Source organism: Eublepharis macularius, chromosome 14, assembly GCF_028583425.1.
Source record: "Eublepharis macularius isolate TG4126 chromosome 14, MPM_Emac_v1.0, whole genome shotgun sequence".
Classification (NCBI taxonomy): Eukaryota; Metazoa; Chordata; class Lepidosauria; order Squamata; family Eublepharidae; genus Eublepharis; species Eublepharis macularius.
The window spans coordinates 65299596-65316304 of NC_072803.1; the positions used below are offsets into that span (position 1 = coordinate 65299596).

The window sequence follows — 16709 nt, forward strand, 5'->3', positions numbered from 1 at the left end:
TTTTGCCTAAATTAAAACGGGAGCAGTGTGTCCCTCAGCCCTCCAAAACCCACACATGCCTGTTCAGCAATAACCAAGCAAAAGGCAGGCCTTGTCCTGGCACGTGCAGGAGATCTCGCTCCACAGCACCTCCTTGATGTCCCTGCCCTTGCTTTGCCCAGCCTGTCAGGCCTGGGATCCTGCTTTCTGGTCAACGGGGTGTGGGGGGAGCTCTGGGTTCCTCGGCCCCTCTTAGCTGCGCCATGGGCTGTACTGGGGCTGCCTCTCAGTGGATGTTCCATGCCCATATATGGCAGTGTTGCATAGGGACTCCACCCTTGCCCCTTCCAGCTCAGAGCACTGGACGCATCCAACATAATGGCTTAATTCTGAGTCATATTTCAGCTTTTCTTGTGGTACCCTGGGGATCTGCCTCCAGGTACAATGTGCGGCTTACAGCCCTTATTCAATCAACATGCAAGATGTGAAATTCAACAATTAAAATTAGGGAGCCCTGTTCAAAGCTGGACCTCAAGCTTGGAAACATGATGAACTTCAAACCCTGTAGAATGATTAGGATTCGTTTTTCTCAAGCAATGAGAATCAGACATCATACAGCAGCAGCAGGGCTGGATCGAGGGGGGGCAGGGGGGGTAGTCTGCCCCCGGCGCCGCCAGGGAGGGGGCGCCAGGAGCAGCTGCCAGCTGCCGGAGCGCACAGGCGGCAGCATGGGCAGCCTCGCAGCCCCCCGTGCTGCCTTTCGCCTGCTCCTCAGGACAGGGGGCGGCCGGCTTGCCGCGCACCCCCTGTCCTGCAGGGCAGGCAAAGGGCAGCACGGCCACCCTTGCCATTCGCCTGCCCTGCAGGAGAGGGGGCAGCCGTCCGCCCCCTGTCCTGCAGGGCAGGCACATGGCACAAGCGGCAGCCTCACAGCCCCCACGTGCTGCCTTTTGCCTGCCCTGCAAGCCAGCCGCCCCCTGTCCCACGGGGCAGGCGAAAGGCAGCGCGGGGGGCTGCGAGGCCGCCCGCCCCATTCGCCTGCAGGGAGGCGAATGGCGCGGGCAGCTTCCCAGCCCCACACACTGCCTCCGCCGCCCTGCGTGATGATGTCATCAAAATGATGTCATCACGCCGCACCAGGAGCATGTGCATGCTGTGCGCGCGTGAGCGCATGACATTGGGATAGGGTTGCCCTGGGCACCGGCAACCCTAGATTCAGCCCTGAGCAGCAGTGGGTAAATTTCTTGACCTAAGAGCCACACCTGGGTCTCTGCCTACTTCTGAGGCCTCTGGCCTGGATGCTGCTTCTATCTCTATCCGCCTGACTTCTGTGCAAAGCAAGCTGCATGCAGAGAAGAGCTGTGCACAGCAGGGCACAGAAGGGAGGTTGCTCAGAATCTCTTGCTGGCTTTTATTTTTCAAAAACAGATGGCCACCGTTCTGTTTTCTCCATATTGCCATTGATCACGTTTTGCTCCGCGGAATCACACAACCACTTTTAAAGGCCATCTGAGCTAGTGATCATCGCTGTACATTGTGACAGAGTTCCATAAGCTAAGGGGAAAACATGCAAGCAGTATTACACCTAATTATTTAAGTAGAACTTGATCTGTTTTCCGCTATGTTCCTTTTTTCCATTACAGAGGTACTAGGATGTTTGGGAAGTGGTTAGCACCTGACATTTAAAATAAATTTACTTTTAAAATTATATAATAAAACGATATGTGTAAGGATACATGTTTAGGTTTTTGCTATTTTGTGTAAAATTTGGCTACTGCAACCCCGCTTGCAAGTGTGTGTTTTCAGGGATGCAGTGCATGGGATTGTGAATGTTGGCAAGGATATCACCGTCCTCATTGCCCTCTTCCTCCCTCCCTCCCTCCCCCCCCCCCCACGCCAGGCTTTGCCTCCTACTGGGATTCATATCTTTGCCTCTCAGCTGCACACCCACTTGACCGGTAGGAGTGTGATGACGGTGCTGTCCCGTGACGGGAGAGAAGAGGAAATTGTGAACTCGGATCAACATTACAGCCCCCACTTCCAGGTAGATAGCATTTGTGTCCCATAGCTGTCTATCATTCAAGGTGGATGTTTATTTTAAAGCTATAAAACTGCCATTGAATGAATTTATTTCATTTTAATATAATTTGCATATTACCTAACCCTCCCTGGAGATGCCTTTTAGAGATATTAAAAGAAATGTATGATAACATACAAACCCACCAGTAGAACTGTAACTTTGAGTCTCTCTACACAAGAAGCCTCAGCGCGTGTTTGTCAAATGTAGGGAGACGCAATGTTAGCTGAGAAGCGTAGCTTAAAAAGACAGAACCTGCGGAGATGCCTCCTCAGATGATTTGTTAATTTCATCTTTGCCTCCCCAAACGCTCTGTCAATTTCACCTCTCCAGTGGCATAGTGGGGGGAGGGGGCAGGAGGCAGCCACCCCGGGCGCAAAATTTTGAAGGGGCACCACACTGATCCCCCCTCCCGGGAGCACCCTTGGCCGGCGCTGCCGCCCACCTCGGTGCTCAGCGAGCCGGGCACCCCAGAGGCACAGCAGGTGGCGCAGCAAGTGGCCCGCCTCCCCACTTGTCTCCCCCACCCCTTACCTCTTTGCTGCAGCCACCTGCGCTGCGGCCGTCAGCTTGGTGCCCAGTGGCGGTGTGGGCAGCTACGGCGAAGTGGTACGGGGCGGTGAGCGTCCCGAACCATGCGAGCGCTCTTGGGTGAGCAGGGGCGCTCCTGCATGATGACATCACTTCCTGGAAATGACATCATCACCCAGGGGCCGGAGCGTGCACGCACTTTGTGTGCACACACAGGGGCAGGGATGCTACCTCCTGCCCCGGGCACCCTTGGACCACGCTACGCCGCTGAGTCTAAAACTATGTGGGATCACAACCAGAGGGCAGCAAGGAATGGAAACAGGCTGGAGCTGCCTTCCAGAGCAGGGCTTGGACCTGGAGACGTTATACTGTGCTGAAGTTTCCCTTCTGACATTTCACAGCCTCTTCACACAGCTCCAGTGTATCGTGAAGCCCTTGCCCTGCCGTCAGCTCTGTCTTTTTAAACAACACTTCCTGGCTAACAACACATCTCCCAACACATGTTCTTCTTCTGACAGATGTCTCCTGTAGAGATACTCTTTGACGTCAGCAGTAAAGTTTTCTGTGAGTGGAGACAACCACAGAGACAGGAAAGGAGAATTTTACTGCCCCCTTGGCTGATGACATTATTGCTAGTGTTGTTATTTTTTCAGAGGCTACAGGTTTTTAGTATTGATAAAATAGTATCTGGAATAATCATTGCCTGACCCTGCACCCCAGTGTGGGAAGCACACGGCATTTAGTATTTTCTGCACCTTCCCCCCGACATACACAGCAGCTGCCACAAACCCACAGAACTGAGTGAGGGCATCCTTGACACTCAGCCTCACTAGTACAATCGCTCCCCCAATTAATCAACCAGAACTGTAGTTGATTGGTTTATTGATTAAAACTCATTGCTGATGTATGCTTTCTGCAAGGTAGTGACTGGTTAGGAAAGCAAATTTAGGTTTCAGTCCTGTGTACAGCAACTTGGGCCATGTTATATGCAGTTCTTTATAGAATCTGGCATGTGCAGAACTCTAAAAACCACGCCATTGTTTCATTATGGTTTTCTTTTCAGAATCAAAGTTTCTAGCAATCAGGATTGTAGAAGAACATTGGAAAACAGGCTGTAAATGCTTTAGTATTCAGGGAACAGACAGTTTGTGCCGTGAAGAGAAGTCCCTCCCACCCTTTTATGCCTCTGTTGATTTTTCTTCTGGAATTTTGTTTGTTTTAGGAGATCCGCATGTTAAGAAAGATGGTGACTGTTTTGCCAGTAAGTATTCTGTTCACTTCTATACAGGACCGTAGACTTTCCAGTTTCTGAGGGGGGGGGCTGGGGCTGGGCCAGAGGCATTGCTATATTTGGTCTTTAAAAGAACTGGGGCCCAGTGACATCATAGGGAGGAGCCAATGACATCACAGGAAGGAGCTTCTATTGCCACCATCTATGGAGGTGGAGCCATGGGGGATTTAGGGAGGGGCTCCCCACAAATTTAGGGGGACCAGGGCACCCATGGGGACTCCCCCGTTAACAACACCCCTGGGCTGGGCCAAACCTAGGAAAAGGTGGGAGTTGGCCAGTGGTTATAGTGCTATCTCAGCAATCTCCTGCTGTGTCCTGTTTTTGAAATTCACTTTTAGGATAGTCACTTTAAGATCTACCAATATACATACCATGTGTATAGGACAAACAAATGGTCACAAACGTGACACTAAGAAAGGCAACACAGAAAAGCCTGTAGGGGAACATTTTTTAAGTTTTCCTGGACGTTCATTTACAGGAGTCTTGATTCTGCCTTATTCGTAAGGGTGACTTAGTACTGAAATTCACTAAATTGTGGCATCGCAGATGCCTTCATTTGGTAAATGTGTGGTTGAAGTCTGAACCAGGGTAGAATACAAAACAGTTGCTGTGCACTCGATTTCTGAGCAGTGTACAGAGTGCAAAGTAGTAGCAAACTCCCAGCTTCTCACTTCAAACATATCTTATAAGTGAGTACAAGCACATTTTGAGGCAATTCAGAACAGCGCTAGTCATGACCCCAAAGAAGACTCGCAGTTATACTACCTAGGATTGTATATACCTTGCTTTCTTAGCACACTGCTTAGAAACTCCACCTTTAAAACACAGACATTCAGAACACATTATTAACAAAATCACATAATTAAGTGCACATTCCTTGCCAATGTTCTCTTCGAGCTGCACACTATGGATAACAGGATACAGCAGACAGATCTCTGGACCATTGCAGCAAGACACAAGTGCTTGGTCAAATGGCTTTTATTCAGAAATCAGATCATTTCCATATACAGGTCCATAGGACTACTTAGAAGCAAGGTAGACATCTAAGCAGCATGAGTAGAGGTTGACAGGAATGACATCATGTGAGAGAAACTTCTCTTGTAACATTCTAGTTTACTCCTTTCTCCTCCCTCCCAACCGTAAACAATACTTTGGCGCTCTCTTGGCGTAAAAATGGAATGGAAATTGAAAGAGGAGCTTAGGAGTGGCTGAAGCAGCTCCCCCCCACCCCCGCTATCATGAAAAAGCTAACTGTTGTCCCACACCCAGCCCCCCCCCAAACACAGCAAGCAAGCAAACTATTTCAATAAGGAAACATAGAGTCTCCCCTTTCCCAGTGTTCCATTTCCAAAATACAATGTAATGATAAAGTAACTGAAAAGTAAAATAAAATAGAGACTCACTTTTTCCCTAATAAAAGGAACAGAAACTGTTCCTTAACAGAGTAGCATTGATTGCAAAGAAAACGTGATGATGGATGGTTGGAGCATGCTGGTTGGTGTGAGTGTGAAAGAGGAAGAGAAAATAACAAACCTATGCTTGCCTTAGTTTTAGAAAAGAAGTAAGAGTTCTTTATTATAGGAATTCCATACTTTGATAGGAAAGTGGAGAGATAGATTCCTATCTACCGATCTATTCTTGAGGAGGAAGTTTTGAGATTAGCAATCTACACATCAAAGGATATTTCAGGGCAGTAAAGGAGTAAACAGTAAACAGAAGCCCTGGCCTGCCTATCTTTCTAACTCTCTGGTTTCTCCCCCTCTGAAACCTGAGAAAAGGGACAGCGTTAGAAGTGGAATCTTGATGTTGTTGGTATGTGCTGTCAAGTTGCCTCTGACCTATGGCGACCCTATCAATGAAAGATCTCAAAAACGTGCTATCATTAACAGACTTGCTCAGATCCTGCAAACTGGAGGATATGTCTTCTTTTATAGAATCAAGCCATCTTGTTTTAGGTCTTCCTCTTTTCCTACTGCCTTCTACTTTTCCTAGCATTATTGACTTCCAGAGAATTTTGTCTTCTCATGATGTGACCAAAGTACGATAGTCTCAGTTTTGTTATTTTAGCTTCTAGGGAGAATTCAGGCTTGATTTGATCTAGGCACCCACATATTTGTCTTTCTGGTTGTTCATGGTATCTGTAAAACTCTCCTCCAGCACCACATTTCAAATGAATCAATTTTCTTCCTGTCAACTTTCTTCACTCTCCAACTTTCTCAAACATACATAGTAATGGGAATACCACAATTTGGATTATCTTGATCTTGGTCTCCAGAGAGACATCTTTATCTTTAGGGATCTTCTCTAGCTCCCTCACAGCTGCTCTTGATCTTGGTTTCCAGAAAGACATCTTTATCTTTAGGGATCTTCTCTAGCTCCCTCACAGCTGCTCTTCCAAGTCTCAATCTTCTGATTTCTTCATTGCAGTCTCCCTTTTGGTTGATGATTGAGCCAAGGAATAGAAAATCTTGGACAATTTCAATTTCCTCATTCTCAACTTTAAAATTGTGTAATTCCAAGTAGTCATTACTTTTGTCTTCTTGATGTTCAGTTGTAATCCTGCTTTTGCACTTTCTCCTTTAAACTTCATCAGTAGTCATTTCAAGTCTTCTTTTCTACCAGTAACATGGCCATTTCCACGCAGCTTACCTTGTTCTGGAAAACAGCGAAATCTCGCGAGAAGATGCTATTGCGTCTTCTCGCGCGATTTCACTGTTTTCCGGAACAAGGTAAGCCGTGTGGAAATGGCCATGGCGTCATCTGCATATCTCAGATTGTTAATGTTCCTTCCACCAATTTCACTCACCCTTCTTCTAGATCTAATCCAGCTTTCCTTATGATATGTTCTGCATAGAGGTTGAACAGGTGAAATAATATGCATCCTTGTCTGACACCTTTGCCAACTGGAAACCATTCTGTTTCCCCATGTTCTGTCCTGACAGTAGCCTCTTGTCCAGAGTACAAGTTGCACATCAAAACAATCAGATGTTGTGGCACCCCCATTTCTTTTAACAGTCTCCATAGCTTTTCATGATCCACACAGCCAAAAGCTTTGCTGTAATCTATAAAACACAGCCTGATTTTCTTCTAAAATTCCCTGGTATGTTCCATTAACCATCACAAATTTGCAATGTTATCTCTGATGTCTCTTCCTTTTCTGAATCCAGCTTGAAATCTGGCATTTCTCATTCCATATATGGTAAGAATCTCTGCTTTAGAATTTTGAGCATCACTCTGCAAGCATGGGAAATTAATGTGATAGTTTGATAGTTGCTGCACATTTTGACATCCCCTTTTTGAGGAATTGTAATGTAGACTGAGCACTTCCAGTCTGTGGGCCATTGTTTTGTTTTCCAAATATAAATTGGAGCCAAGCAATTATGTTGCAATTATGTCCAACAGAGGCCTTGCAATCTGACTGTTGCTACATTGAAAGTGGGTGGAGCCAGCCAGGGTTAAGGACTAAACTACTTAGTGTGGGCCATAGCCATAGGTATTTTAAGGCAGTGTATAAATTTTTTAAATATAAAATTTATTTTTATAAGTATAAGCAGAACAGAGAAAATAAAATAAAAATGATAGCACAATTTTAATTACATCAAAAGAAAAAAAGAAGAGTAAACATATAATAAACAATATAAATAACTCAGGTTTTTTATATCCAGCATATATCAATCCTTGAATGTGTTTGGTGTCTGTCAGAAAAGAAAGTATAGTCTCCAGTATTCAGATTTTTGATCCTCCAAGCTTCTTCCAATTGTGACATTTCCATATAATTGAACACATTTTGGGGAAGTTTGCCTTCTTTGGGTTTTTTCACCTTTTTTTTAGATCCATTACCCCATTCATGTCTCCAAAGATCTTCGTGAAAATCAAAAATGGATTGGAAAACATTTTCATAAATTTTTTCTCTTGCATTGTTTGGTGCATATATTGTTGCTAGTGTGTAAATCTTGCCTTCCAGGAGCCTAATTTTCAAAATCATATATCATCTGTCCGAGTCTCTTTCTTCTGTAACATTTATTTGGAAATTGTTTACGTAAACTGTAACTCCTTTTTAAAATTCTAAATTCTTAACAAACACAGAAATACATAAGAGCAAAAAACAGGAACAAAGCACCAAAGAATCATGGAAATTGTAATATAAATAGGGGGGGGGTGGACAGTCCTGTGCTTCGTCTGCGTTATAACTGAATCCCTTGTGTGAATTTGTTGCTGCTTGCCCCCCTGGCCAAATCCGAGGGGGCTTGAGCTCCTCAGCCCCCATGTAGTTCACCGGTTGCCCAGAGGGCCTCAGCCCCCCTGGCCAAATCTGGGGGGGGCTTGAGCCCCTTAGCCGCCCCCCCCCCCCCATAGCTTACACCTATGCTTCTATACAATGTTTTGTTTCAGTTGTCCCATGACTTCACTGGGCTCACAGCGCAAAAGATATGGACCAAGGCTCGCAGGAGTTTTCTTTTTTTAAAAAAGATCTCTTTGGATTGCTCTTCTGAGAGCCATGATTTGTTATTCTGTTTTTTAGAGGTACTGACAAAATAACATATAGCAACATCCAAAGTGCATTTTAAAAAATATTATCTTTCCTTAAAAAAGGCAAATGGTTCCTGCTTTTCTTGGACATCTTTTTTTTTCTTGTAAGTTTATCCATTTTAGCTAGCTAGTTCCTTAATTAACCACTCATGTTCATACCTGCCATTTTCTAGTCTGGAGCCCAAAGCTGCCAGTTATAAATCCCAGACCAGTGATTTAATACTTATAAATCAGAAGAATAATTAGTGGCTCTGGTCTAGTATTGACAAGTGTGGTGTCATCAAAACTTTGCTTAACAAATGACCAGTGAGCCTGAATCCAGTCACAGTTGCACGTAAGATGAGAAAGGCCAGTGTGATCCTCTGCATCCTTCCAACATTTAAATCTGGCTGCATTAGATGTTTTACAAGAAGGGGATCTGGGAGGACTCACAAGAGAGGGAAATCTATTGGCCTTCCCTTTCTCTGCCCCTCCTCCGTTCCTCTTTCCCACCTGCTCTCTACCTGCTCTTCCTGCCTGGTTTTCCCTCTTTGACCTTTGTATTGGGTCTCCCTACTAGACATCATATAAAAACATTTTGATTAAAATACAAACATATAAAAAGTAAAAAACGGTGCTTATAAAGTTACCAAAAACAACAGCAAAGGGACAGTGAAAATATACAAGCATTTTGGCCAAGGAATGTGTTCAGTGATTAACAGTGCAATCTTACCAGGGTACACCTTTCTAACTCTGCCAAGGATGGCACAGTAAAGCCACTTACCATGTAGCTCTTGTTGCTGCTGTGAATGCAAAAACATTAGCAACTGGCAACCACGTGTCTGCACGGCAGTTTCCTCTGTATTTCCTTTGCCTTAGCACCTCATCACCACCATTTCCTTCCACCCAACCAGAATTGTTTCTAAATGACAAACACAAAGATACCATCACCTAAATTCTTCTAATGCACTTCCTGCTCCAGTTAAGTGGAAGAGGAAAGCCAGGGCTGAGGAGGAAGCAAATGGGCATGAGGAGACACAGTGGCAGATGCCAGGGCACCCACAGGCAGCATGTTGGGAACAACTTTTGAACTGTGTTAAAAGGTAGCCCCACACAGAGCGCAGCTATGTACTTGCTCCTGAAGAGCAACCCTGTCCTAAGATTGAACCTGCAAATCCAGATTGGCCTTAATATCCACCAAGATCTTATCTGGCTTTGTATTTTCCCTGCAGCTTCCAGTTAGCAGAGCATTCCCTGTGAATTCAGGGTTATCCCTCTGTTACTGGGGAAAGGTACCCTTAGTTCTGCCTCTCCACCCTTCAGCCCCTTTTCCATGCATTTTATCCTTTTCCATCTCTGGAGTGTCCCACCCCTAGCAGGAGACTGCCAGACAGCACATAAATACATCTTTTATCTATCAACAGGGTGACGTGCTCAGGACTACATGTGCTTACAACACTGAGGACAGGACTCAAGCAACTGTGGTAACTATATCTGCATGTGTGTAAATTAACTGGGATTTTTTGGAAGAACTGTTTTAGGATTCCTAAAGCTCTCCGTTGTGAACTTTGATCTCCAGGATAAACAGAATATTCAACAAATATTCATATATATTTGCTGAATATGCATCAATTTTCTGGGGATAATTGATATCTTTTGATAACAGATTTAAGAATTTGACATGCAATGGCACTTTGCATTGAACTGTGTTGGACAGTTGACATGTAATGGGCGTGAGTATTTGACAGGATCTGATAATGATTTGCAAGAGACATGTCATGTTTGACACTTGATGGCTTATGGTTATGGCACCTATGAACTTTAAAATAGAATCCCAAGAGAACCATAAGTTTAAAGCACTTAAATTCTGAAGCAACAGCTGGACTGAGTCCCAAATTCAACTGCTGGATTGAGTCCCAAATCTAAGAGTTTATTCATAAATATATTTATATTCATTCAATATTTTGTTGGTGATATGCAAGAAGTCTCCAGATCTGGCTTCCTGCCTTCTGGAAACTGTTTGAACCCAATGGGACCATTCGTTGCAATGGCTCTGGGTCGGTGAGGGTATTTAGAGACAATCTTGGCAGCCCACACAAAGGTGAGATTTGGGGGTGGGACCGCGTGTGCCTCCATTCCAGAGGAGCTTTTCTTTCTTTGAATCTCAGTATTCATAAAGAACAGGTATGTTTCCAGTTTGTTTAGTTGTGAAGTATGTGGTGTTGCCTAGGGAGAGTTCAGAAGCTGGAGTAGTGGCCAGAACAGGTTTCCAGTAGTGTGAGGATGGAACGTAGCTCTGTGCTTCTCTACATAACTTGAAGTATGAGTAATGCAGAACGAAGAGTGGGCATGCTAATGTGCTTAATGTGCATCGTCCATGCGGGTCACAGGAGAGAGCTTGTCGTGGTGCAGGATTTGAATTGCCTGTGCAGAATGGGGACTTGGACAGAGGCTTGATTTGGGGCAATCATCTGGGAATGGCAAGAATGGAATTTGGTGGCAACAGGAGGGTGGTGGAGGGAGGGGGTTTGGCCAGGGGAGCTTGGGCTGTGGGCACAATTTGGAAAAAGTGGACCTTAGCAGCAGAGTTGGATCCTGTGTGAGTATTTTGGCTTTTTTTCCCTCCAACCTGCAGGGTGGTTTTGGCATTATGGAAGAAATGTGTGTGAATTATGTCCACTACTACCCCCAGGGGGAGCTGGAGCTATGTAAAAGTGCTGTTGATATGGGCTTCCTTCATCGATATTTTAATCTCATCAACAGGTGATGTAACTCCAGATCCAAATCCAGAATCAAATCCATTTCCAGTGGAAATTTTATGTTATTTTACTTATTTAGAACATTTTAAAACTGCTTTTATATTAAACAAAATGGTTTACAATATAGGAGTGTATCATATTAAAATTGTTAACTATAAACAGCTCAAAAAGAGCACAATTCATCCAGTCCACCCCAAACCTATAGTAAAAGCCAATAAATAAGAGCAATCAATTAATGGGAAAAGTTAAATATATCATTACTTCAAGGGCTGTCATAGAGAGGATGGTGCAGAGTCGTTTTCCATTGCCCCAGAAGGTCTGGCCAGAACCAACAGATTGAAATTAAATCAAAAGAGCTTTCAGCTAAACGTTAGGAAGAACTTCCTGACAGTTAGAGTGGTCCCTCAGTGGAACAGGCTTCCTCGGGAGGTGGTGGGCTCTCCTTCTTTGGAGGTTTTTAAGCAGAGGCTAGATGGCCACCTGACAGCAATGCTGATTCTGTGAACCTGGGCAGATGATGAAGGGGAGGGCAGAAGGGGTGACATCAGTGCTTAGTTCTCGTGGCCCTTCTAGCATCCCCAGTGTAATGCCAATTGCCACTTTGGGGTCAGGAAGCAATCTTCCCCAGGCCAGTTTGGCCAGGGATCCTGGAGGTGTTTTGCCATCTTCTGGGCAAGGAGCAGGGGTCACTGGGGCAGTCGGGGGGGGGAGCAGTAGTTGTGAATTTCCTGCATTGTGCAGGGGGTTGGACTAGATGACCCCAGAGGAACCTTCCAACCTTATCATTCTATGATTATAGGATTAAAACCTTTCTTAAAAATTGGAATTTAAATCTGGCGGTAGAGTACCTGTCTCTGAAATACAGGATTATTGTAGCTGCCTGGGCCTCCAAAGGAAGGGAGTTCCACAGAGTTGGTGCAACTGCAGAAAATGCCCTGCTCCTCGTCCAGAAGTCCAGCTGAGGAGATACCACCTGGCCCATCACTGCCTTAGATCCTGTCTTTCTCATTATCGCATTGAGATTTCTATTGTCAGCCAATGATAGCTTTGCTCCCCACATGCCTGTTGTGGACTTAGGGAGCCATTCCCTGCTGTCTCTGCTTTGGAGCTGGTTTGTGCAGTGGGAAATTAGGATTTCTGAATTCCAGATAAAGTTGGATTGAGGGCCTGGGGTGGATATAGCTCACAAGCTGCTGTAGCATAGTAGTTAAGTGGTTGGACTGTGAAACAGCACTCCGCTGGTTTGAATCCCACTACTACTATGAGCCCAGTAACCTCTCAGCCCCAGCTGTATTGTGGGGATAGTAATCACACTGACTGTTCACTACTCTGAGTGGGGCACTAATTTGTCTAGAAGAGTGGCATATAAGTTGTTGGTTGTTGTTATGCTTTCAGTTGGGCATTTCCAATGCAAGACATTTCTCCTTCTTGTAGATTTAATGATGAGGAAGTCTGCACATGCCCGGAGACTTCTGTTACACAGCAGTTTTCTTCTGTCCCTTGGAATTCTTTCAACAGGGACGTCCTGAAGTCCCTCTATGACTTTGCTCCAATTTCTGTGCACTGCAATAAGTCCTCAGCTGTTCAATTTCCGGTATGTATGGTGAATGGAGAAAATGAACAGGCTTTGTTTAGGTTCAGCCAAACAAGATTCCAGAGCCCCAAACATGCCATTTTAATAGATAATGCTGAAATATCATTTCAGCTTTGCCTTTTCCCCTGCTGGCATTTTGTATTTCAATCACTAGTCCACAGAAGCAGATGAGGTAGAAAACAATGAAGACCAATTGGCTTAATGGCACATCATGCTGGCCCACCCACACCATAACCCCCTACAGCAATATCTGCAGATCTGTATCGCTGTTTCTCATTGCATGAGCAGTTAACTACATTATGCAATCATTCAAAAGCGCAAATATCTAAGGGGCTGGATCCAGTTCACTCCGTCTCACGTGCAGGTCCCATGATCCCCAGCATAGCCTTCTTTTATGGGAAATCCCTCTTTCCTTTTTCACCAGCAGAAAACCTGACTTGCTACAACCAAAGGCATGTAATGCAGATCCGTATCATTGTGGTGCGTTGCATGAGAACTATCACCTGCAACTGGAAGCAGCTCGTGGATCCAATCACTACTGATCAATGATTGTATTCCCATTCCTGCGGCCACTTCAGATGGCTCACCCCAAATAGCAATTATATGTTGTTTTCACTTTGGAAGTAGAAAATCACAGGTGCTGAAGACATCACTGTCCCCAGCTCTACAATTTTTCCAGACAAAATACATGTTTGCCCTTTCTCTATTTTACACCATTCCAGTCCAAAGATAAAAAAGAGCGTGTGAGTAATCGTGGCCAAAAGGAACAGATGACGGACAGCATCAGTCACTTGAGGTCTTTGTTCCTCTGAAATATGTCACCATTTGTAATGAAACCTGCCTCTTCTTTTAAAGCCATCCTGCCTTTTGAACACCCATGGGAAAACTTTACAAAAAAGAAGATGGTTTTGTGAAGATGGAACTTGACTTGGAGAGGAATGACGGGCCTCACTCAGCTCCACTAAAGCTGGTCATATTAGGGATGCTGCTGAGCTCCGTCCCAGGTGGAATTCCTTTGGGTGCTGGCTGGGGCAGAATGGAACCATGGGCTGCTGCATTGCCAGCCAGTCCCCAAAAGGGACCAGGCTGTGCTAAGCCACTTTGTAGATGCCCAGGGCGGATTGTTGAAATGGCTTCCGGAGCTACCAAACTGCTCCAGCTCATCTCTCATTCTTACTCTGCCTGCCCCCAAAGTAGTGGAATGATGATGCAAAAAGGTCCCTTAGAGAGCTGCTGTAGCACAGTGGTTGGATAACGAGCCAGCACTCTACTGGTTCGAATCCCACTACTGCCATGAGCTCAGTAGGTGGCCTTGGGTCAGCCACTCCTCTCAGCCCCAGCTTTATTGTGGGGATAATAATAACACTAACTGGTTCACTTCTCTGGGTGGGGCACTAATCTGTCTAGAAGAGCTGTATATAAGCACAGTTATCGTTACTATTTCTTAGCTCAGTGCTAGGTAAAGCAAGCACTTTTAAATCTGTCTAGTATATTGTTATTTTGCCCTTCTTCCAAGGATGCGCAACTCTCCTCTATTGTATTCTCACAGCCACCATGCAAGGTAGGCAAGACTGAGAGAGAGTGACTGGCCGAAGGTCAAGTTTCATGGCTGAGCAGGAATTTAAACCCGAGTCTCCCCAGTTCCAGGCCTGTGACGATTCCGCACTGCCTTGCCATCCACACGGAACCAGGTCCAGTCAGCAGCATCTTTAATTAAAAGGATTGCAGGGATGAGACACACCTGGGGGAGTGTCTGGCACAGCAGAAGGCAGGGCCGGAGTCCAGCCCATCTGACGTGTCCGTTTTTTCTCTGCAGGGTGAATGGGAGAAGCAGCCTCTGCCGAAAATCACTGAGGTGCTGCCGGATACAGCCCCACACTGCGAGCACCGCCTGGGCCATCTCCCGACATCCCCCACTCTTGTTAAGCTTGACAGAGGTGCAGCCAATGGAGAGCTGGGCCTGCCCTGACTGACAACGTGCGTCCGTCCCAGTGCCACGATTGCTCTGGCATTGTTTGCAGGGAGGCGTCGGGTACAGGCCTCAGAGCCTGGGGCCGGTTGCAGCCGGCTTCGACTGGAAGGACCCCGGATTCCTGGGCAAGCCGATGGGGTCAGAGAGGAGCTTGGCGGCATCCAGCTTGGTCTGCTGTGTCAGCCTCCCATACAGGTTTTCTGGCTGCTGAAGATTTCCTCATTGGCCCAGGGGCGAAAAACAGGAGATTGCTTTCCTCTGGGAGCCTTTTGGGACAGGCAAGGTTGGCCAAGCAGCCAGTCAGTCCTCCCAGCCAGTCCTCCCAGCCTTAGTTACACCCAGATGGGGCCAAACTCACTCACAGTCCATGGTGCTGCACTTTGAGAACATCTGGACATACTAATTTGTCTAGAATGCAGTTGCCACAGCATTAAGCGAGGGCAAGTTGCATGGAGCACTTGACGAGGATTTTCTCCTATTTCCAAGTTTCTGAGACAACATGAATGGCTTCCATTTGCTTTCCTGGCCCGGTTCAAAGCCCTAAGTCAGAGGTCCACATGGTGGCACCCGTGGGTGCCATGGCACTCACCAACACCTTTCCTGGGACCCACCAGATGCTTTTAGAATGTGGGTGGGGCCAGTTGGGTCTCCTGCCCAGCAGAGCTCTGATTGGCCACTGGAAATCTGATTGGCAGTGCAGATTTAAATAGCCACCACAGCATTGGTTTTATTGTCTCTCACTCCTCTTCCCCAACATTCTTCTTAAATTGTCTCTCTTCCCCCCTGCGCTTGGGCTTCCTCTCAGCCTCCTGCAGCAGCCATTTTGTGCTCGTGCCCACCTCCCTGCAGCAGAATTCCAGAGGTGCCCAGTGTAAGGATCATGCCAAGACACGTTTCCAAAAGTCTCCACAGGATTTATAAAGCTTTATTGAACTAGTCTAGTATCATAATCTTACGACGGTCATCCTAAGATGGTCTTTATCCAGAATAAGGCACTACAACCTCATAGACACATAAATCCCTCCCAGGCTAGTATTCCTCCCCCCCCCCCTTCCTGCTGGGAGCAGTGTGTGGAGGGCCTTGAAGCCTCCAAGGCCACAGAGACTCCTTCCCAGCGCTAGGAGCAGTTTAATGAAAACAGCCAGTTCACGGGAACCTCCATCCCCCCCCCCCCCCGCATGGGTGTGACAGATGCTAGCATCCTGACACCCACAGGTTCAGAATGTTTGGAAACCAATGCTGTGAATGGACAGGAGTCCGATATCTGAAGGAGTGCCTTTTCCCTCCCGGGAGACCTTTCCTGCACCTTGAGATCTAACCTCCAGCTGCCTCCACCACCTGAAGAACACAGAGCAAGGCCTTCTCAACAAGGGCATTGTGACTGTGGAACTCCTTGCCAAGGAAAGCTCCAGCTCTGCTAATTTTCAGTGAGCATTGGAGCAGAGGAAGCTAACTCATGGCTTCTGCTGTTTCAGTTAGCTTTTTTCCTGCCAGTTTTGCCATTTGTTAATTTTTGCAGCCATTTACTTACTGCTTGCAAACCATGAATTGTTGCTTTAATAGTAGGGTTCCCAGTTGCCCGCTGGTGATGGGCAGTCTCCCAGATGTTTGCCCCATTGCCCACTGCTTGTTGGTGATCAACAGGAGATGGTAGGCCCCCCACCACCACTTATTGCCCACCACTAGCAGGCTACCCGAGCAAGTGCACAGAGGGTGTGCTCCCAATGGAGCGCAACATAACTTCGTCAACCACCCCACCCCCCAACCCCCTATTCCCTGCTTTCACCTCCAGGGGATTGGGCAACCCTAAAGCCTATGGCCAGCCTCGTTCCATCTTGCTGTGTCCACTGAACCCTCAGATCCTACCAAATCTCTCGTCTGATGCATCAGAGACTGCCTCCAAGGCCCAGGGAACCAGGGGCGTCTTGTACATTCGAAATCTAATTGTAGCTAGCCTTGCTCGATTTAACTGGGAGTAGTGGGTAATTGTAAGAAAC

At 46.3% G+C, this 16709-nt stretch overlaps 1 protein-coding gene across 1 annotated transcript in view; it reads left to right on the forward strand.

The window, feature by feature from the left end:
- The window catches only part of DBH (dopamine beta-hydroxylase), a 49958-nt gene extending 35249 nt beyond the window's left edge, over positions 1-14709 (forward strand). The window contains exons 7-12 of the mRNA XM_054997280.1: positions 1880-2023; positions 3810-3848; positions 9812-9871; positions 11023-11150; positions 12581-12740; positions 14557-14709. Of these exons, the coding sequence (XP_054853255.1) occupies positions 1880-2023; positions 3810-3848; positions 9812-9871; positions 11023-11150; positions 12581-12740; positions 14557-14709 (684 nt within the window). The remainder of the gene's footprint in view (positions 1-1879; positions 2024-3809; positions 3849-9811; positions 9872-11022; positions 11151-12580; positions 12741-14556) is intronic.
- Positions 14710-16709: the final 2000 nt, after the last annotated feature.